A 24,021-nucleotide genomic window follows, 5' to 3' on the forward strand; every position below is an offset into this window, starting at 1 on the left:
ACAGCCAAGGCATCAAGGTCTTGCTGTGTTTAACCCCAGGACACATCACCCAGTTCTTTTCGTGCTCCCTCCAGATCCAATCTCTGAGAGCCGCGCGAACCGAACCCCTGGTGATCCCCAGGACAGGCTCTGGACCGATGAAAGGAGTGTTAGCCCCATTCCTGGCCAAATAATCAGCTTTTTCATTCCCTTCAATACCCACATGACCCGGCACCCATTCCAACCGAACTTTGTTGTGCCGCGCCAGTAGTTCTAGGGCCTTCCTGCATTCCCAGACCAGGGAAGAGGTGATTCTGAAGGATACGAGAGCCTTCAGTGCAGCCTGGCTGTCCGAAAAGATGCGAATCTCCCTATTTCTAGGTTCCATCCGCAGGTTTTCCTCAGCGCATATTTTAATAGCAAAAACCTCGGCCTGGAAGACTGTGGCGTATCTCCCAAGAGATCTCTCAATGAGTACCTCGGGTTTAACCCCATACACTCCAGACCCAGTCCCACAGTCCATCTTGGAGCCATCGGTAAACCAAATGCCTCCCTTCCGGTACTGATCCGTCCAGTTTACCCTCCATTCAGTCCTCGGTTTAATACATACCTGAAAAGGAGTCTCGAAACTGTATTTAGGACAGATACTGTCCCCTGCCATGTCAATAACCGGCCGAGGGTCGACCTTATCTGAAATAATCATATGGCCAATGCAGGAACTTATACGCCTCCATTGCCCATTGCTCGCCATTCTGTACGCACTGGCCCTTGCCTCCGCCTGAATAACATATTGAAGCGGAGCCAACCCCAGAAGTACCTCCAGCGCCGCAGTAGGGGTGCTACTAAAGGCCCCCGTGATCATCAGACAGGCCAGTCTCTGCACCCTTGCTAGAGCCTTAATTGCCGTCTGTTGTTCAGTCTTCCTCCACCACACCACTGAACCGTAGGTGATGATAGGTATGACTGTACGTGTGTAGAGCCAGTGGGTCATCTTTGGGCTAAGACCCCATGTCTTCCCACAGGTTCTAGTTATTCCACAAAGGGCCTGTTTAGCCCTTAATGTAACTCTCTCTATCTGCGCCTTCCAAGTGAGTCTGGTATCCAGGACAATGCCCAAATACTTGACCTCACCCGACACATCCAGAGTTTTACCAAAAAATCGAAGGTTTTTGTAGCTCTCCTTGTCCCTTCTCCTTGTAAATGGAACCAGAGTAGTTTTAGAAGGGTTCACTGAAAGCTCTACCCTTCTACACCAATTTTCTATAACCTTGAGATCTTCCTGCATGAGTTCAGCCACGATTGTCTCATGTCTACCCCTGACCAAATAGAAAGAGCAAGGATCTTTCTTTTCTTTTAGTGGTAGATATTACCCATCTTTCTCCGCGAACACTTTCTCCATCATTTTCTCAAGATTGGATAACATTGTTTCTCTATCGCCTCCCTGCAACAAGTCCTGAGAATGGTCTCAGAAAGCAAAAGTTAGGTGTTTTCCTTGCATTATTGTTGAAAGGATAAAACGTTAATTTCACAACTCCTATTATAGTAATATTTATCAAAAGTTTTATTCAAAGATCTTTCACACTTTGTCACTTTTTATTCACACATCGTGTTTCACCTTATTATTTTGATTTGATTAATTTATTTTATCAAGTTGTGTGGTTGTTTTTTCGATATTGCACATTTTCGATGCCAGCTGTTTTCCCAATTTTTTGAAATATGTCCACTTATTTTTTGAAATTTCACATAATTATCGGAATTAACGGAAAGCGGGATTCGCAATTATGTTAACAATTACTTGAATAGGGAATAACTCAAGTTAAAATTGGGTTCAAAAGAAAAAAATTAAATAATTATTATTCCTTATACCCTTTAGAAATATATAAATATTAAAATGACAACTTCAGTGTTAGATAACTCCAAGATATTCCAGGCTGGACATCAGGTTTACTTTCAAACCTCACAGATATTTGTTTTTTTTTTTGTTTTTTTAATTATAAAACTTGAATAAGTTAACAAAACAACACAGTAGTAAGTGTTTCACAAAGTACATTTCGATATTAACAGAAAGTAAAAAAATTCACCAAATACGTATTTGAAAAAAAAAATATATATATAAAACAATTTAAAGCACCAGATTTAATTTATATTTAAATAAACCATAAAAAATCACACAAATAAATATTGTATTTTGTATTATTTTTGAATTTACAATCACTTTGAATCTATCAGAATCTCCTCCACTCCCCTCAACCCCCGTACAGTAATACCTCGTTATTTATGTATTCCACCCCTTACACTATCCTCTGTGAGTATTCTATTTTATTGGATATTTTAAATTACTTTTAAGGAAATAATATTTTTTAAATTTTTCAGAATAAAAATGAATATATTTTATTAGAACAGTTGATTTGATTAATTATAATTGAACCACATAAATTAATAGTAATTAGAGAATTATTTGACAAATTAACGTAGCCCATTTTTGTCTTAATAAAAGAGTGTTTGAACTACATTTATCTTTGAATTAATGTCCCACCTTTAGTATTTGCATATGGGCAGTTGCACCAAGACAATTAGGTATTTTTAAATCATTTTACGAGGTAATTCCCTAGTAATACCAAAATGGAGTCTTGATTTAATGAAATATATTCATTTTCTTTTATTGTGTAAGCTAATAAATGGTCAAAACATGTGATTTCTATTTCTTACTAATGTTTATGATGGTACCTTATTAACATTAATTTAATTTAATGGTAGCAGTAGATGTTCGACAGATATTTGTCAATAGTGAAGGACTATCTTCCGGAGATCATTTTAAGGAAGTTAAAACAACTTCTTCAACGCATATTTCTAATTGATGATGCATTTTGAACTCATCATAATTATTGATTACCAAATAACAATAGCAGAATGCATCAACTAGGATGCAGTTTATTTCTTATGACCTCTAAAATTCACTTCATCTTAGAAATCATAACCTGAATGAAACAATCATTCCCAGTTTTTAAGCAGATAGAGAGAAAGTTCAAGATACCCAAAGTATCATTAGAGAATTACTTTCAAAAGCTGACAACGGATCTTCCTAATTCTGAAAAGCTTTTGTCTTATAAAAGCTTGAAAGTTAATCCCGTAATCATAGCCTTACAATTAAGGGATGAATCAGCCGCTTCTAAAAAGAGCTGCACCTACTTTCGGCCTTTCAGCATTTTTTTCCGTCTGTATTTTATTTACTAGCAACTCACGATTAGTACTCGCGACAATAGAATTCAATTTCCTGTATGAGCATGAACGGTATTATAAAGAACAAAAATTAGAACAATGCAGTAGCGCAACCTAGTAGCGAAAATCTGAATTAAACAGCAATGATATCCTAATGACAACCATCCACTGCTACCACCATAAATATAACACTATAACATTGTGGTTTTACTGGTTTTATTCAAGAAAGGTTCTAGATTATTATTAACAAAAGCAATATAAGCAATCAAATTATTATTTGATTTCAATCTTATTCTAACAATTATCAATATTAACATTGATTGTGTTTTATATGGCCATTGATTTTGTTATTTATTATTTCAAAATCAATTAAGTTGCCCAAATGTATTTTCATTGCCAATTTTAGGGTTTTTCCTTTTACTTTTTTAAGTTATCTCTACTTATTAAAGTCAAATTTTAGTCTAATATTTTTCCAAGTAATTGATTTACCAATTATAAATATTGATATTTTTTGGCAATGAAGTGTACATTTGGTAATTTTAAATTATCTAAAAATTTAAATAGTTTTTGAAAGAAAGAAAACAAATAAAATTTTAAAAAACTAATAAAATTTGAAAACAAAATACTATATAATGCACAGTAGTAGTTTTTAGGCATGCTGCTTTATTAAAACACCACTAACGCCACACCACCACCCACCCCTCAGCCCTTGTTTATTATGCTCGCACTTTTTTAACCCCTTATTTTGCCACTAACACTTCGCACCAACCTGTTTAACTTTACACGAATATAAATATTATATTTATTTCATTTTTTTTTTTGTTTTCCACACCTTGGTTCTCACTGTTATTGTCAGTTATCACTCACTTGTCATTCGCATTTAAGATTTTCTTTATTTATTATCTTTTATTATTGTTTTATTGTAATTAAGCGGTGAAGTCAATCCGATTAAGTGATTTCGACTTCCTGGACTAATATCGCATTTTGTGTAGTATTGGGAATAGAAAATGGGGAAAAATTGAGTTGAGATTTAAAATAAATTTGTAATTTGGAAATGTATAATACAAAATTTTTTAATAATTACATCGTGGCCGAACTTTGTTATATATGTACAGAAATATTTTGAAAACCAATCATAATCAGTTGTTGATGAGTGCGGTTGCCGTCTTTTTGAAGTACATAAATGGTTACTTCTTCGCTTAATCCGTTAAGAATGACTAGGATATTAGACTAGCATAGTGTGCCGATTGAAGCCGGTTTTGTGGAGCAGGTTGTTTCAATTCCATTCAGTTCTGAGAGCGATGAGTAGATTTTCTTTTTAGAAGAGGAGAAGTTGAACAGTGTTCCTTGACTTCTTCAAATTTCTGTTTTTTGTTGGCATTCTTTTAAGGTTTGACTGACAGCAAGATTGTATCGGGAAGAAAAGCTCTGCTAACCGTAGTGTTCTTTCTGTAGTTCACTTTTTCCACTCATGGACTCATCAAGCACCTAAATGATCGGTACATATTTTGGGACGGTTTGTAGGTCGAGAATTTCTCTATTGTTTGGTTAGCTATTCCTGATTGTAACTTGGACTCCACGCTGTCTTTCTCAATCTATATTAGAATCCACCAAAGCTAGAAATTCCAGTGCTTAGCGTATCTTTATACGCCATCCTCAGTATCTCAGCTGAAATCTAAGCCTTTTGCAGCATCTTTAAAGGCATAATTTTAAATGTCCTTTACCCAGAATTTTGTTGCAGTTTTAGCTCATTCGCCCTAGTCATGCTTTCCTAAATTAACTAAATTTTTTGGGAAAGTTCTTTCGACGGTTCTGCTACAAGTTGGTGACGTTTCAGCTTCAGAAGTCCATAGAACATTTATCAACAGCAACCTCTGGATTATCTATCGATTTATTTGGTAATTTCGCCTTAATTAGGTGCTCTAAACTTATTCAAAGAAACAACCTGAACTCTTCTTTACAAAAAGTTTCAAAATTAAAGTTGGGCCTGAATTTAATTTGGTCTGTTGTTTGGTTTGGATAATACACTTTATACTTGCTTACTACTCTAAAAAGAAAACTCAGAGCAAAAAAAGACTGCCGCTATAATGAACTACTGGCTAACTTAGAGATTGGCTGCTAAAAATTGCCATTGTGTTAAGGGACACCAAGAATTTTAAGGGTACAACTGAGATCAGGAAATCATGTGGCCACGAAAGGTAGGAGCTCGTCCTGCTGAAAAATTAAAATAAAATTATTTTATCCTGTTAAGCTTCCTCGTTTCAGCGAGAATATATCAGAAACGGAATTTGTTGTAAAATCACTTAATTGCATTGTATTATCATTTGAAGATTTATCAGGTTAACCTTCATTGATAGCTTCGATATCCTTTGCAATTTTTTTTTAATTATTGATATTAATAATGATAATAAAAACAATAATAATAAATATGCACTATTATTTTATTAATTATTGTTATTATTGTTTTTATTATCATTATTATTGTTTTTATTTTCATTATTTTTTTTATTTTTTTTTGGCGCATCAACAGCTGAGGTTATTAGCGCTCGGAGCTTTTTTCAGTGCATTGCCGGCCTCCGGACAGTGTTCTCTCGTTACAGACAACACTGTCCATCGCCGGACAGTGAGCTGTAAGAAGCTCCTAGGAAGAGAAAATCTAAGGGTTAGCAGCTGGATTCGAACCCGGGACCTCCGCGTGGGAATCGAGTACGCTAACCACATAGCTAATCCCTCCCCTTTTTTATTATTATTGTTTTTATTATCATTATTATTGTTTTTGTTATCATTTTATTGTTTTTATTATCATTATTATTGTTTTTATTATCATTATTATTATTGTTTTTATTATCATTATTATTGTTTTTATTATCATTATTATTATTGTTTTTATTATCATTATTATTGTTTTTATTATCATTATTATTTATTTATTTTTTGCATCAACAGCTGAGGTTATTAGCGCCCGAAGCTTTTTCCAGTGCACTGCCGGCCTCCGGACAGTGTTCTCTCGTTACAGACAACACTGTCCATCACCGGACAGTGAGCTGTAAGAAGCTCCTAGGAAGAGAAAATCTAAGGACCTCCGCGTGGGAGTCCAGTATGCTAACCTCATAGCTAATCCCTTCCCTATCATTATTATTATTGTTTTTGTTATCATTATTATTGTTTTTATTATTATTATTGTTTTATTATCATTATTATTGTTATCATTTTACTTAGAAGAATATAAAGCACTGATGAGCACACTTTTTTCACAGATTTCCTTTGTCAATTAGTAAATTTTCATTTTGTATAATTTGTTTTCACACAATTATTCTAGATATTTTCCTTGGACTGATTAAAGTTTTACTGGTGTTTGGTAGCCTTTTGAAGCTTTATATTTTTAATTTAAATGTATCATTATTATTATTATTATTATTATTATTTATTGAGAAGACGGATTGATTGGACAGAAAACTGTGGAAGAAATAAGGCTTAATCAAGTAGCGAGCAATAAATGATGATCTTTTTAATATAAATCAGATAGTGGTAAAAACATGCGATATTCTTTCGCTAAGAAAAGCGGTGCAAACTCGGACAAAATTATCTTTTTTTTTTTTTTTTTTTTTTTTTTATTTTGGAGGTGGAAGGTGTTGCGTTCCTGGTGTGCTCTTTGGGTGTTGTTATTTTTTGTTTTCTTTTCTTTGATTTCCTTCTTTGGAATCTTCACCAGAACTGTTTGCGAATGTGTGTGTGTGTTGCCTTTTGCACCACAGTTTGCCCGGGTTTGGCCGACTACGTCTGCACACCAAAGGCGGTACGCCAGTTGCGTTCGTTGAGTTCAAAGATGTGAAGTGCGCTGGCCATGCCATGGCCGCTCTGCAAGGATCTTATCTACTGTCTTCAGATCGCGGCGCTATACGTATTGAGTACGCCAAGACTAAAATGACCGAGGTACCAATACAACTGACGCAAAAATCAAAATCCATTTTTTTTTTCTATTTTAAATGATTATTTTATTTATTAGATTTTTTTTTTTTAAATTATAGTTCTTTGTTTTTACTACTTTTCATCGGTTTTCCAACCAATTCTTCCAGAGTCCACTTTTATACAAAGAAGGTTACCCATTTGTTGACGCTAGAAAGCTATCTAACCATTTAGTTATTTCGCTTAAGATATTTTTCCCCTTATCAGGAACATTTGTTCGTATCACAACTCAAATACGTCTATAATCATTCATCTCGGTATGGGTTACAGTAATCTTGTTAAGATCCTTTTTATTGCCAGCTCTATCCAAATATCGAATCTGCATTTCTATGACCGGAGACCTTATTCTTGAATTCACGCTGCTCTGCGAAAATAACAAGTTAGGGAAAACCAATTCCTGCAAATATTCCTGATGGGGGAAAAAACCACTTCCTTCCAGTAATCTTCAAAGTTAGCCTTGTGGCTCTTAACACCATCAAGTCCTGCGTGGCCAATTGACGGCTAGCTATCTTAACATCCTATTGAAAATCAATAGCCAAAACTTGATGCAGGATTGGGTGGGTTGTAACTCTTTTTATCAGTGGGCAGGCGAAAGAGATTTACATCAGCTAATCGCCTGAATTCCCTGTAAACCAATTCTAAACGAAAAAAGACGGGCAGCTATTTAGAAGACAGTAGTCCTTCCCTTGGGGCTGTGCCGACTGATAGTCTAGATATTATCTAAAAGTGAAGGAAACGACATTTAGATATTTAGGAAACGACATTGCAGAGTTGAGCTTTTCAGACAGGATAAACTAACAGCTTTAAGATTTACCCAGTAACTCCTCTTTATAGTTAAAGATGTTAATGTTTAATCAAACCGACGAAGCTGGAGGAAATGGTGTTTCATCTACAGGGTGCCCATTGGATTGCCGTCGTAGCCTAACTTGTCAGCGTCCATAAACTAACCTAAAAGTGGCTATTTGGGTATAGCCACAATCATCTAGATTAAGACCATTGGTATAATTGGTCACTGCCTTCTTATTGGAGGAGTAACAGAAAGATATTAGTAAATTAAGGATCATTTCTGAAATCAGACTTCGCCTTAACATTCAGCAGGATGTAGGATAAGAAATTGATCTTTGGTAAACATTAATTTTGTATTTTGATTAAATTAACTAGGTTGAACATTTTTAAAAGATAGGATTGGAATATTTTATTTGGTTATCTGATTTGGTTTAGGATTTTATGTACAACAAATCCCTGTAGAAGTTGGGTGGGGAAATAATTCAGTTAGATCTTGCCTTATCCTGAGAGTTTATCCCTAAAAGTAGCCTGCATGGATCAATAGACTCCAGCTACCTCTCTCCAGATACTGTCTTGCAGTATCCTCTTGGATGCATTGTTGCCAGTACTGCCTTAGTCTAACTCTGTTTCTGTAGCAGGATGGCTGCCTTCTCGTAATACTTCTTGGGTTACACTTAAGACTAACCCTAACCTTTCTAACAATATGGTTCCTTAACCCACTTAATGTTTTTTGCTCTTAATGTGTCCTTACTCGTGGCACTTTTAAGCAGCAAGGTCCAAGTTCGTCAGTAGTTCTTTTCAACAGTTTTCAATTCTCTGAGCTTGCTGATTAATGAGAGAGTTCAGGTCCCTCAGTAGTACACCGCATTTTACTTGTCATCACGTACCATGCATCTTCGCTCAATCGAAATGTCAGGATTCTATAGTATAAAGTTGAGCGTAAGACCTTTTTTTAGTCGGCTTTTTTACCAATGAGGATATACACTCTTGTGGAAAGTAGAGCTTAAAACTCTCCTAAAAGAACTCTTTGAAATAAAAAGGTGATAAAACTCATTACATGATCTACCCCACAACCATGTAGACTGTTTTGGCAAAAATGATTTCCAAAATGCGAGGATCTATAAGCTATCGCGAGTAGCCTAAATGAGAATCTAAGAATCTACTGTTACTGCCTTCTCAGGCACCGTAGCTTCTGGATCTCTCCGCTAAAGTGCCCCTATTCAACACTAAAGAGTGATCCAAGGATAGCACTCCTGGATTTGTACCCATGACCTCCATCGTGCTTAAAACTAAGCTTATTACTTCTGTAAAATGTCAAAAAATAAATACAGGATAGTTTTTATTTGAGTATTCAATCTTCATCGTCCCCAAAATAATTCCAGAAAGTGTAGAACGTTGCTATCCAATCCACTTGCTTCAATCTTCCTCTTAACTTATTTAGGAAAAACTTATTGGTGAATTACTTTTTGTACAACGATCGCGGAGTATTTTATTGATCCTTTCAATTTTTCTAGAAATACATTTCTTTTATAGCTAATTTAATTTCTGTCCAAAAAATAAATATAGTTCCTTGATAATCCTGTATTTAATTAATGTATTCGGGTTATTTTTATGCATTATTTACCATATGTCTCCCGAAAAATAATAACATACGAGGGTCGTTTGAAAAGTCCGTGCAAAGTCAGAGAGATAGCACCACTGGCGCGTATCGAGGTTATGTTTAGTTAGCAGCATCTCTTGGAAGAACACACACCAAGTTTCAGCCAGATCGGTCTATTTCTTTGTGTTTGGCATTCGTTTGAATCGAGGAAGTCGAGTGATTTTCTCACGCTTGACCAAAAACGAAATCGTGTGAAGTGTTGCAAGGACGGTTTGCAGCTGTTCCAGAAGAATCCGCAGGACTTTAAGCGCCGTTTCGTCACTGTGGATGAAACATGGATACATCACTACACTCCTGAGACAAAAGAACAATCTTGGGTTACCAAGGGGGAATCTGCGCCAAAAAAAGGCGAAGACCGTTCCTTCGGCCGGAAAGATTATGGCGACTGTCTTTTGGGATTCGCAAGGAATAATCCTTATCGACTATCTGGAAAAGGGTAAAACTATTACAGGTGCATATTATTCATCGTTATTGGACCGTTTGAAAAACCGAGCTGTAAGAAAAACGCCCACGATTGGCCCACAAAAAAGTCCATTTCCATCACGACCAGCTCACACCTCAGCAGTTGTGGTCGCAAAATTAATGGAAATAGGGTTCCAACTCGTTTCACATCCCCCCTATTCTCCAGACTTGGCTCCCTCGGACTACTATTTGTTCCCCAATATGAAGAAATGGCTGGCGGGAAAAAGGTTTTATTCACACGAGGAGGTGATTTGCAGAAACGAATGGCTATTTTTCAGACTTGGACAAATCCTATTATTCGGAAGGGATCAACAAACTAGAGCAGCGTTGGACGAAGTGTATAAGCCTAAAAGGAGACTATGTTGAAAAATAAAAAAGGTTTACCCCAAAAAATTAAGTAGTTTTTATTTTTGCACGGACTTTTCAAACGACCCTCGTATATCTTAATTTGTGTTACAATTCAACCATATCTGTTAATGGAAAGCGAATTTTCCTTTTTTATTTCCTTTATCTTATTTTCTTTTATCTTAAATTTAAATACTTAATTTAGAAAATATTTATACTTATAACAAATTTAAACTTAATGATATAAAAACAAACAAAAATTTTGAAAAAATTAAAAATAGTCAAGTACAAGTTCTTTTTATGAAATTATTTTCACAATTTGACTTAATATTGTTTCATTATTTCTAATTGTACTTTTTTAGAATTAATCTAATTGCATGCTAAAAAGTGACTTAAAATTACCACCACCACTTAGTATTCTTCACTAAAAAGGTTTTAACAAAAAATGCATGCCATTTTTACCAAAATGCACTTCAACCTTTTTTTTGAGTTTGTTCCTAAGTTATTTTTGGAATAAGTTATTATTATTAGAATTTTAATATTTAATTTTACGTACTGAGATATAAAATATTCTCCTCATACTTTTTTTTGTTTTTAATTATTTTCTCAATTTTGAAAAAGAAATAATCAGTTGTAGTGAATTTATTTTAATTGAAGAATATCAGGGAGAGGAATAGCTACACGGTTAGCATACTGGACTCCCACGCGGAAATCCCGGGTTCGAATCCAGCTGCTGGCTCCTTAGATTTTTTTCTCTTCCTAGGGAGCTTCTTACAGCTCACTGTCCCCGGTGATGGACATGTCTTGTAACGAGAGAACACTGTCCGTAGGCCGGCTAGTGCTCTGAAAAAAGCTCTTGGCGCCCAATAACTTCAGATAACACAGATTAAAAAAGAAAATTGAAGAATATCTATTTTTATAAAGTTTTGACTATCATATTTAAATTTGTTTATATAATAGTTTAATTATTGTTTTTCCAGGGATCCAGCCGGATCGAAGAAAATGGACAGTGTTAATTATAATTTCTTGCCATCAGCACAACACATCACCAACACTTGACATTTGGAAAGGATACTTGTGGAAAGCGCCAGGGGCTAGCATTTAAAATCAATCATGCTTACACCTTGGATGATCATCATGATGATAATAATAGGCAACACAATCATGGAGTTCAAAAAAAGAATAATATTTTTTATTAGTATATTTTTTTATAATTTAAGAAATATACGAAAACAAAATCCTTTTTTTAATTTTCCCAAGTGGGTTTTGGGGGGGCGGAAAATTGTTTTTATTAATTTGCTTGTTTCTATGAATTTAATGAATTGGTAAATAATTTATTTTTTCAAAACAAATAATCTAATAATAATTAGAGAAAATATTTTAGAAAAAACAATGCCTTACCTTTTTGTACCTCATTAATTAATTGGAATTAATCTTTTTTTAAATTAATTAATTTGTTTTTGATTTGGTCATTTTTTTAAATAAATTATTGTTGGACCAACATAGGACAATAAGAACGAAAAATGATGAAAAGAAAGGACAAAAACCAAATAATCAAATAAATATGATTTTTTGATCCTTCCCAACGCTCTACCCAAAAACACTTTCCTCACCCAAAAATTATTTAAATTTATCTTCTTTTTAATCAAAAAAAATTTTAATTTTTGCTATTTTTATTTTTATTTTTTCAAAAATCTACTTAAAATTACATTTGGGTGCAAATAAAAGAGGAGAATAATCTAATTGAAAGTAGAATCACTTCTAACCTTGAAAGAATCTCATTTAGCCTTCATTTAGGTTGTATCAGCATTAAAATGAGACATTCATGTTTAAGAGTTCCAAGGTATTCGTGAACTTTAAAAGCTTCTTCTACAAAATTTTTAAAGTTTAATGGTTCATAAACTTGTTTAAAACCTAAACGAAGTACTTGTGCGATGATCTTTAGTATCGTTGAAAGGGTTGTACTTAAATGGCAGTGTTTCACAAATTTTTTGGAGCCCTTTTATTGTGAAAAATGCACAATTTAACGTTTAAGAAAGTGTCTAATAATAATAAAGATTTAAGTAATAAGGCTTTGCATCTAGTGCTGTACGAGACCGAGACGAGGCGAGACTTTATGCAGTCTCGATCTCGGTCTCGGTCTCGGTCGCTCAAATCTCGGTCTCGTCGAGATATCTCGGTCTCAGTTTTTTTGAATTTTTGTTTAAGTATTAAAAGCGGTTTGCTATTAATAAACTTTTCAAAAAATGTTATTATTTTCTAATAATTATTTTAATTTATATATTGGTAATGAAAATGTGTGTAAAAGAAGACAACTTCTTACACTTCAATGCATCATATATTACTATTACTGTTATATATCTTTATATAATTTCAACAAGATGTTAAAAACGCGCCAAATGAAAGACCCAAATAACATATCCGCCTGCTATAACAAGTCGATTCGTGAAATAAAAAATACACCTCCCAACAAACTTCCCGCTCCATTAGTTATGGCTGTTGGTGAAGATAAAGAATCTAATGATTCGCCTTTTGACGACGACGACGACGACTGCATCAATATTTTTGCACCATTTGCTCAAAAATCAGCAAATATCACCGAAGCATGGAAGACAGAAATAATTAATTACACCAAATTAGACCAAGCACCAGTAGACGTTGACATTTTAGAATGGTGGAAAATACTTGAGAATTCCTTCAAAAATTTGTCTAAAATGGCAAAAGATATTTTTAGTATCTGTGCAACTTCAGTGCCATCGGAAAGATTATTTTCGCAAGCTGCGATGATAATGACCAATAGAAGATCTTCTTTAACTTATGACTCAGTAAAAGCTCTTTTATGTATCAATATGCTTGGGCAAAGAGTATCTTAAAAACGAAAATAGTGCGAAAACCTGCGAAGCTAATGAGTATTGTGGTACCGATTCCCGGTCTTAGTCCTTGGATTTTATTTAATGGTTAGTAGAAGAAGTTTACAGTAAAGTATGTTTGCTAGTCGCCTCTGTCCGCGACACCTAATTGGTAGTTGGACGTAAAGCCCCGCCTGAAAAAATAGGCGATTACTTTACTTTGCTTACTTTACTTATGTAATTCGAAGTCAAATAGATGTAGTAATATTGAACATATATAATAAAATCGTAACTTTTAATAATTAATTCAATACCCGTAATGATTATTTATTAATAAAGAACACAATTTTATAATTTTGTAGCTAAAAATTAATATTTGAAAAACCGAGACGAGACCGAGATTTCTAGACGAGATATATATCATGTCTCGATCTCGGTCTCGGTTGCTTAAGTCTCGGTCTCGTGCAGCACTAAAAAAGAGTCTTAACAGAAGAGCAACAAATTTGAATGAGTTGTCTCATTTCTTACCCAAATTTTCTTATCACCCATAACCATTTTTTATAGTAATTAATATCAAATAACTCAAGATATAATTCTCTCTTTCCTTCACGATGTCTCTTCTTCTTTTACGTGTACCCAGGTGTTACAAATTTTTTGTTTTTTTTAATAAAAAGTTTCGTTATTATTAATTATTTAGGACTAATTATTATATTTATTCTAATTTTTACATATTGCATTCGTTTAAAAACTTATCCATGTTTGTGGTTTTGCCAGAGAAAAAAAAATAAATAAAAAAATCAAAGAAAAATAAAAATTAAATATTTTGAAAATCTCAAAAGAGAAAAACCAAACGTGCCCTAATTATTGATTGCAATTTAAAAAATTTAAAAAAGAAAAAGAAAAAAATGGAACAAATTCAAATAAAAGTGTTAAAAATGTTTTAAAATGGCTTATAAACTATTTAAATTATATTTGAATAAAATTTAAATATTTTTAAATAAAAATCAATTTTCAACCCAATTTTTAATTCTATTATTTCGAAATAAATAAAAAAAAAAAAAATTAAAACTAAAAACTAAATGAGGCCTGTACTGTTTAATAAAAGTAAAAACCTTTTTTTAAAAAAAGTAGCGATTCTCTGATTTTAATTTCGTTTAATTGAAATTAATTAGTAGAGTAGCTGTAATTAAAAAAAAAAAAAAAATGGAAAAAGACGCAATATTTCCTGAATAAGATTAAAAAAAAAAAATACTCCCCAAAAAAACAAAAAAAAAAAAAGAATAAATAATTAAAAAACAAAAAATATATAATTAAACTTTAAAAATAATATATAATAAACGTGTAGATTTTAGCTAGTAAGTATTGTAGATTGTAAAAAAAAAAATATATATTTAAAAAATATTTTAGCATTAAGGAACATTGCTAGGTATACATCTAAAAATTTTTTTTTGTTTTAGTTATTTAAATCTGGGAGGGAGTTGAATCTTTTGCTGGCTGATTTTAAAGAACGTAGAATATTTTTTTTTTTTTATACTGAATATACTACACTCATTGCTTAGTATGTTTGGGGCAATTTTAACTATATAGATTTCATTTTCCGATTCTGTCAGTATAATTTTTTGATGGTTTCTAAAAATTTTTTGTTTTAAGTTTCCTTTGCTAATCAACGCTTTCTTTGATGGGGTTCAAAAACTTGTTTTAAAAAAAATTTAAACCCATTGCATATTAATTACAGAATTTTTTGTTTTGAAATTCTCCCCTTATTGCTTAAAATCAATATTAGAGCGTTGATTTTTTCATTCCTGTAAAGCAATTCTAACAATTTCAGTGCTTAAGATAGAATTTATTAAAGTTTAATTAATGGAAACCCTACTGAAATAAGGTCAAACGAAAAGCAGTTAATTGTAAATGTGTAGGTAATAGAAAATCAAAACTCCTTAAAATTGAGCAATGAGTGAACGTTTTCCGGGATAATTTTTGATCGTAATAACCCGGTTTTTTTTTTTATTAAAATTATTTAAAATAAAATATCTTATTTTTCAGCAAAATAAAGTAAGTGTAATTCGTGTTGCACTTTTCTTTTCTTTTTATTTATTATTCATTTATTTATTTTTTCGCCATCTTTAGAATAAATGCAGAAGCAACAAAGATTGTTCTATACATTCATGCATTTATTTATTTTATTTGCATTTGAATAGTTCAAACGCTATTTGAACGCTAAGCCAATAAATTTTTATGATTTTATTTTTATTTATTTTCAATAAATCCAACTGTTTATTATTCTATATAGTCTTAAAACCATTCAATCATTCATTCATTTAAACGACTAGTTGTCATAATAGTCATAGTAATATGTTGAATAAAACTAACCTCAATGAGTTTCAGGTGAAAATGTTAGCCTTATTTAATAATTTATATTTACCTTGTGAACAAACTATTGGACAAGATAAACTGACTATGAAAGTAAACATATTGTTGGGAATAAGTCGATAACGCTCACCTACTTTATTATTCTATAGTCTTAAAACCATTCAATCATTCATTCATTTAAATGACTAGTTGTCATAATAGTCATAGTAATATGTTGAATAAAACTAACCTCAATGAGTTTCAGGTGAAAATGTTATCCTTATTTAATAATTTATATTTACCTGTTTTGTGAACAAACTATTGGACAAGATAAACTGACTATGAAAGTAAACATATTGTTGGGAATAAGTCGATAACGCTCACCTACTTTATTATTCTAATATTTTTCGACCTTAAGTAAAAGTAAATACACTCAAAAGAATTATTACTCATTCACTTCCAACAAGCGTAGATTTCCAAAAGTTTCCAAGTTTTTTTATTCTAAAGATGGTTGAAAAGAAATTTTAATATAAATTACCATTTCTTATGTTTACTAAAATCCAAAAACATTGTTTGGCTTTTCTGGTAAACTGAATAAAATGTATATTCCAAAAGCAATAATTAAGAAATTATTTAAACCCGAATAGGTCTTTGAAAAACTCTTGTATTTAATAAGACTATGATACATATCAATGATAAAAAAAAAAATACTAAATTACCCGGACAAGAAAGAATTATTTAATAAATTATATTTTGATAAAATAAATAAGTAAATAAATATTTAGAACGCTAATGGGGTACAATTATCTTTTCTCTCGCTTTATTTTGAACCTTTTTATTTGTAAATAAATATTTTTTTTTATTTTAAATAATGCAAATACTAATATATATAATATAGTACTTAATGTGTGCATTTTTAAATTTAATATTACCTAAATATGATTTAAATTATTCATTATAATTTTGTTTTATTTCATTTTCATTTCTGTGGAGACTGAAAAAAGTAATAATTTTCATTTATTTTATCATTGTTTCAATTCTTTTCTTAATTTTATTTCTCAAACAATGATACCTGTGCAGTTCTTTTTTTCCTCTTTTAAGATTTTATTTTTCCCTCGAAGAAAATTTAAAAAAAAAATCAAATGGGGGGAAAAAAAAGAGAGATAATTTAATTATGAAAAATGCAGCTAAACCAAAGTACCAATTATTTAGTGAGACCCTTAAATTGGGATCCCTCGTATTTGGGGAAGTTATGTATTATATATATTATATTCATGTATGATGTACTAATTATTGTATAGTTTATATTTTATTATGTATATGCTTTTGTTTTATTCTTTCAAGTTTCTTTTTACCAATTTTTTCTTTTAATACTAATTGGTTCCATTTGTTTTCATTATTATTAATTTTTAGTTAGTAAGTGCTATCTCTTTTCCTATTTTGTAAATTATTTCTCTTATTAAAGGTGAAAACAATTTCCCAGATTGTAAGTAGTTATAATTATTTATTAATTAATTTATTTTCTACTTGTATATTTAAAAAACAAAAACAAAACTAAAAAATCTCGATTACCATTAAGGCAACTTAAACCAAAAAAGAATGAAAATAATAATACCTACTTAGTATACTGCAAAACTGCTTTTTAAAAAAGCATTTTTTATTTTCTTGAAAATTAAGTAAAATTTGGACAAAATTGGTGAAGTTTTGAACAACTATTCCAATTTAAAATTATCTGGATTATCAGGATAAATGTTTTTGATTTTTTTTTTATAAATCCGTTCAAAAAAAGGTTAAAAATTTCTTTTTTAATGAAATTAAATTTTCTTTTTCAACATTATTACCTTTTATTTTTGAGGAAACCAAAAAAGAAAAGCGACTTTTAATCAGCAGTTTTATTTAAATAGGGAAAATAAATAATACCAAAGATTTATTGCTTTTTTTTTTTTATTTACTATAATTTTTAAATTATGCTAAATGAAAACTTTTTAGTTGAAACAAAAAAAAAAAAGTACCCCTGGGATAAACACAATTTTGTTATTAAAAATAAATTTACTATAACGACAACCTCCTCTTAAAGTTTTGTAAATTAAATTGTACCTCCTAAAGATGAGCCTTAGCTTGTAAACTGTTGTATAAATTTCGTTCTTCGTGATTTTATTTTTTCTTTTAATTTAAGGAATTTTTAAGGTTTACCAAATAAAAAATAAAAATAATTTTGGAGAACCAAGCTAAAAAGTTATTATAAAATAGTAGTTTCAATTTTTAGTTGTGGAAAATGAAGGAATAATTAAAAGTGTAGTTGTAAATTTGCTTTGTGTACGTCTGGTTGATGTGATACCTTACTATATATATAATAAATGAAGTAAAGTTTAAAAGTATCTTTTAAAAAAAAAATAATAATGGAATTTAGATTTAAAGATAAACATCTTTTTAATGTTAAGATGGATTATAAATGTTATTATATAAATAGTATTTTTTTTTTTGTGAAGTTAGTGGGTAAAAAGATTGCTAAAGAGTTTTTTGTTTTATTTGTATAAGACAGAAGGAAAACAACTTCAAATTGGCTACTGTTGTGTTTAGTTATTGCAAGAAATTGTGAGAGTGTGTGAAAAATAAGGCAGCTAATAATCTTTTTCTCAAAAGATGTAGAAAACAAAATTGATAACTTTACGAACTGTTTTTAAGGTTAAAAGAAGTTAATTTTTGATTCTTTTTTTTTTTTTTTAAATTAATTTGTTATTTATTTATTTATTTCTTACTTTTTTTCTTAGAAAAATTATTATTGTTGCTTTTAGCCACTTTTTTTGGTACGCAGAAGAGGCTTTTTGGTACTCTTTTTCTTCTTCCCTTTAAAAAAAAAAAAAAAAAAATTATTAAAAGAAATTGTAAAGACATTATTTGTAGATACAAAGTTTTATTTGTTGAAATATTATATTGAAGAATTTCAAGGCCACAAAAATTTTTCGATAAATTTTTAAAGGCTTTTAATTGCACTTTTTTCTTTTAATTAATTTTATTAATTTGATAATTTTCTTTAAAGTCGCAATCACTTTAGTGGGTCCAGTTTGTAGAAAGCTTCAACTATCTCGCGGGAGATACTTTTCCAGTTTTATCTGGTAATTAAATTTCATCAAAACTCTTACCATTTTAGGGAATAAATTGATCGAAATATTCCAGGGATGTCGATTTTTATTACCTCCATTAAATGGTATTTAACTTTAGAAAAGGGCACATATCTTAAAAAAAAAAACTGGTCACTTCATAACTTTTTGATTTAGTTGTATTTACATTGAAATTGCTCAGCATAAAGACTTTATTAAGTCTAAAAGTTGTTGTTTACTTGTAAATGTAGTAACTTGTAATTCAATTTTTAGTGCAGTACCAAAATACATAAAAAAAAAAATGGCCAACAGAACTGGGGATTTGGGTTATTTGCTATATTTTGAATGGTCTGAAGATTTTTTATGCAGAACGCTTGGGGTTTTGTTATAATATTGAGGCTCTTTAAATTGATAATTGCCTTCTAGAAGTCAGCTCGTTGGCGCTATAAGTAACAGTAACAACAAATAAAAGAAGAATACGTGTGGAGAAGTTACCCAGCGGTAACACACCAAAATAGGCTATTAGTCGCTCTCTTCACTTGAGAGGAGAACACGAGGCCACACTGTCTCTTAAGGCGTCTTGTCCCCGGGTTATCAGGAAGAGTTCTAGAAAAAAAAGGTTTTTAGCTAGATAATTTATATGAGATTGCAGGTTGAAGTGGAGTTTTCTGTATCTTGTTTTCAGCAACTTGGGTGACAAAAGGGCATGTTAAGGTCAGTGTGTATAGTCCAGGTTGGAGACATAAAATGGAGCATTTACGATAGTTCGAAGTATTTTAGATTGTAGAGATTGAATCCTTTGAAGATTGGAGCGTTTGGTTGAACCCCATAGCTCTATTCCATACGCCCAGATAGGTTTTAAAATAGATGTATAAATTAGTCTTCTGCTGTCCAGAGAGAGTTTTGATCTGTCGTCTAAGAGTCTTTTAAGCGTCTGTTCAGTTCTATTCTTTTAAGTCTAGTGTGGGGGGGGTAAAACTTAAAATAGAACTCTTTAATTTTGTGATACCATACTGGACATCTTTCTTCTATTGGAGTACAAGGTACAATGTGTTCAGACATTGTACCGTTTTTTTTTTAGCAAACTATATTTTGCTTACAATGAAATTCGTAGTAATATTTAATGACAATCAAAAATTATATTTAAATAAAATTTTAAAATATTAAAAAGGTTCAGACAAATAAAGCTTTATATCAATAACTTAATAATAATCAGAAAAATGTGAACGAAAATAAAGAAACCAAAAGCCTCTCTGTGGAATATATCCGTCCAATTATATCTGCATGTTGTTTGATGATGTAATTTAAAATAAATAAATAAATAAATAAATAAAAATTAAAAATATAATTAAATTAAATGGAAATTACTATGAATTTTTGTAAAAAGCTGACATTATTGAACAAATTTCTTTTTATTCTCTTTTTCTATTTGCTAATCAATACATTATAAAATGCATAATGACTTTATGTAGTTTGAACAGCTCAAATGCAACAGGGGGACACTATCCTTTGTAAAGATTAAATGGACAAAATTTAAACAAAAACAAAATGTGGAAAACAAATATTTTCTTTTAGTTTTTGGTTTCTGTAACATTTTTTCTAACAATTTAATAACCAACAAATATATGATAAAAAGATAAAAAAAGAAGCAAGCATACATATCAAGATTTAGTGTGTAAGAATTTAAGTATATTAAATAATATTTATGTATATCTATATTTAGATAAATAATTAATGATTTTAATGAAACGTAAAATGTTGAAAGAAATTAAAATGAAATTAGAAAAAAAAATAAAATAAAACTGAGAAAAAAAAGTAAAAAATACTGGATATCAAGATTTATATCACAATTTATCTTTTTTCTTTATTTATTTGTGTTTTTGTCTTTTGCTCTTATTTCAATAGAAAATACATGAAAATAAAGGTAAAAACAATAATAATTAAGAGCCCTCACTCTTTTTAATTAATAAATTAGATGCTTTCAAGTAATAATTGTGCTTTATTAATTTAATTTTTAAATTAAATAGAAATTAATATTTTTAGGAAACAAAAGATTCTTTTTTAGTGGTGATAACAACGCCGAACGAAAATTACTTAAAGACAAAAAAGTTTCCCAGTAAAGCTTAAAAAAAAAGAAGAAAAGAATATAAAAATTCATTGTCCTGTGAAACATATCAAAGAAATTTTATAAGTAATAATAAATTTGGATAAATGATAATATTTTTGTACATTAAATTAAAAAAATTTTTTAAAAAAAAGGAGCGAACTGTGATTTGTAATATTTATTGTTTAATTCACATGCAAAAAAAAATAAAGTAATAATATTATTGTAATATTTCAATTTGAGAGAAAAACAGAAAATTTTATTCCATCATATAATGTTTTTATAAAAGGCTTATTAATTATTATTTTAAATTATTTAAGTGAGGGCCTTAATACATTGCTATAAATACTTTTCTTCATTCCTAATATTTACAAAATATTTGTGAGGTGTAAAATATCTGGAATTTATTTATATTACATAGCGTTGCACACGAACTAGTAGGCATTTTAGGTCGCCATGATTAATACTTCTTAATTTATTTTTGAGAAAGTATTTCTTTTTGTTTTCCAAAATTAAAAATTTATTTTATCAAATTTTGCATAAATCAAATATTTTTACAGTATGTAATTTATTTAGAACAAGGGTTCCCAAAAACTAATGCTGTATTTTACAACTCGTATAACTTTTTATTTATCTGAAAAATCGACATTAGTATTGGGCAAGAAAATGTAAAAATGTGCTGAAGTTATACAAATGTTTTTTTTTTTAAATATTTGGTTGAAAGTTGTTTTGGGCTCTGTTGTGTGTGTAAATTTGTTCTCAGATGTATAAGAAAACTCCAGGGGTTATGGTAGGTAATTTGTTACTGGCCCAGAGTAATTCCTCAAAAGAATTTTCTGAGATTATGGGACGAGCACCCATAATTACAACCAATTACTTTGTAATTCTACAAAGAAGAATTTGTAGAATTTGCTAGGGAATAAAACAAGAAATAATCATTCCTTTTATTTTAAACATTAGGTTGATGTAGTTCGAAACCATTCCTGAAATAAGTCCCCAATCCTTTTGTAAAGGATGATCTAGCTTTTTGGCTGTGAAAACTGCTTTGGAAAACATTTAAATATGATTGAGATAATTATCTAACAATATTATGCTTACCTGCTGAACCATCTTTAAATTCTGCATGTGGCATGATTTTAATTTTTTTTTATAAATTATCAGTAAAGTACTATTCTACTCCATTCCATTTAAATGCTTCTTATTTTAATGCAAGAATAATGAGAAAAAAACTGGACGTAATTCTTTATAGTTCTTGTACTATTGACCTATTAAATACACTGATGGACAAAATTAACGCACCACCCTTATTTTTTTTATTATTTCCAATTTGTGCAAATTTTGGACTTTCAAAATATTGTTGGCTGAAAAAAATAAGCCATTTGTAACTACCGCCATCTGAAGAATTTAGGCCTATTCTCACCTCATCTGTAAAGAGAACTCTCTTCCAGTTGTCTAAAATCCAATTCACATGTTCACGTGCAAACTGAAGCCTGATCATTTTGTGAACTGTGGTAAGAAGAGGACCACGAGCAGGATGTCTGGCTCTAAGGTTACTTTCATTAAGTCTTCTTCTAACAGTCCTGCTGGAGATGGAAACATTTCGGACTTGCCTTATGAGACTTTTTATCTCATTTCTCGTTATGCTCCTGTTTCGTAAAGCCAGGTGCCGGATGTACCTATCGTCTCTCTCTCTCTGCTGTACATCTCTTCTTGAATGACATCTTGTCTCCATAAATCGCTTTAGACAAGTGATGTACGTCCAAAACAAAAGCGGAAAATAATTTTAACTAAACAAAAACTGAGTGGTGCGCTAATTTTGTCCACCAGTATATTTTGTTTCCCTTTTAAGATAATTCTTTTAATCTATTTTTAGAAATATTGCGTAAAAATCTTCTTTCATAAAGATTATTAGAAAATTCTACTCTGGGTTTTACTTTGCTTTAAGATTATTTTTATTGGTGATCTTCAGACCAATCATCTGCGGGGACTCTTGTTCTTCTGTAAAACTTTTTCTTTTTATATTTTGTAGAATCTTTAAAATAAATTAAGTAAAATAAAAAAGAAAAAAAAAACCTATTAGATTTCATTGTCATTTAGAGATTTTATACACTAAAAATAAACAAAATTACGAAACAAAAAAAATAATAATAAATGCCTTTTTTTATATTATAAATCAAGGATAAAAAATATTAAAAGTATAAAATCTAAAAATTAAATCACGAATAGCTTAAAGAAATAAATTCTATGACCATAGTGCAGATAATATTGTGATGATTTTTTTAAATGATAGATTTGGATGAAGGGACTTTTTCTAAATAACTAAAAAAAAAAAGAAACGTTCTTAAAACAACAACTAAAAATACTGTTGTGACTTTGTCGAAGCACTAATGAGTCTTAGACTGTTTATTCGATAAAAATAAAAAGATAATTTAATAAAAAATATAAATAAATAAACACCACAATCGATACATATCATAATTTGTGCCCCATAACAAGTGTAATAATCTTAAAAAGAAAAACCAAATGAAACATTTTTAGCAATTTAACAAAGAAATAATCTATATTATATATATTATTATGATATATGTATTGATGACTATTTGTAATACATATAAGTAAACAAAAAAAATTAAATAGCTTTATAAAAATAGATTATGTATAATTTCTAATTTATATAAAAAAACAAATAATAGAAGAAAATTGGTAAAATAATATTTGAAAATGAAAAAAAAATGAATGAGAATCGGCAGAGAAATTGGTGAAATGATTTTGTCCGAGTGGCACAAAGAATCTAAATTTATTTAAACAAAAAAAGAAAAAAGAAAATATTTATTTAATACAAAAATAAATAATAAAGTTTATATATTTATTGTTTGGTAGGTAATTATATATGGGATATTACTGTTAAGTAATAATAAGAATAAATAGTAAAAATAAATATATATAAAAATGAACAAAACATTTTTTAATAAACAAAAATCTTTTGGAATCATGTGTTGCTTTGCTGTTTGGCATACTTTCTTCTCATTTATTTAACTGTTATTTTACATTGTTTTTTTTTTATTATGCGAAGGAATAATAATTTTAAAATATTATTATAAGAATAAAAACTTATACAAAATAACGCCTTTGCGAAACAAAAATTACATTACTTTTCATATATATAAAAAAAAAAAATTGTCATCAAAGAAATATTTAACA

The 24,021-nt window shown here is 30.2% G+C and overlaps 1 protein-coding gene across 15 annotated transcripts in view; it reads left to right on the top strand.

The window, feature by feature from the left end:
* LOC141460413 (protein couch potato-like) overlaps window positions 1-23,156 on the top strand; it is a 650,649-nt gene extending 627,493 nt beyond the window's left edge. For 10 of the 15 annotated variants that reach the window (XM_074140384.1, XM_074140386.1, XM_074140383.1 and 7 more), the window contains 2 exons: window positions 6,954-7,131; window positions 11,398-23,156. In XM_074140384.1, coding sequence (XP_073996485.1) covers window positions 6,954-7,131; window positions 11,398-11,433 — 214 coding nt within the window. In that variant the 3' untranslated portion in view covers window positions 11,434-23,156. The remainder of the gene's footprint in view (window positions 1-6,953; window positions 7,132-11,397) is intronic. The other 5 variants (XR_012461990.1, XR_012461988.1, XM_074140392.1 and 2 more) reach the window with 2 other exon arrangements.
* Window positions 23,157-24,021: the final 865 nt, after the last annotated feature.

Source organism: Rhodnius prolixus, unplaced genomic scaffold, assembly GCF_049639745.1.
Source record: "Rhodnius prolixus isolate KJV_2025 unplaced genomic scaffold, Rpr scaffold_6, whole genome shotgun sequence".
Taxonomy (NCBI): Eukaryota; Metazoa; Arthropoda; class Insecta; order Hemiptera; family Reduviidae; genus Rhodnius; species Rhodnius prolixus.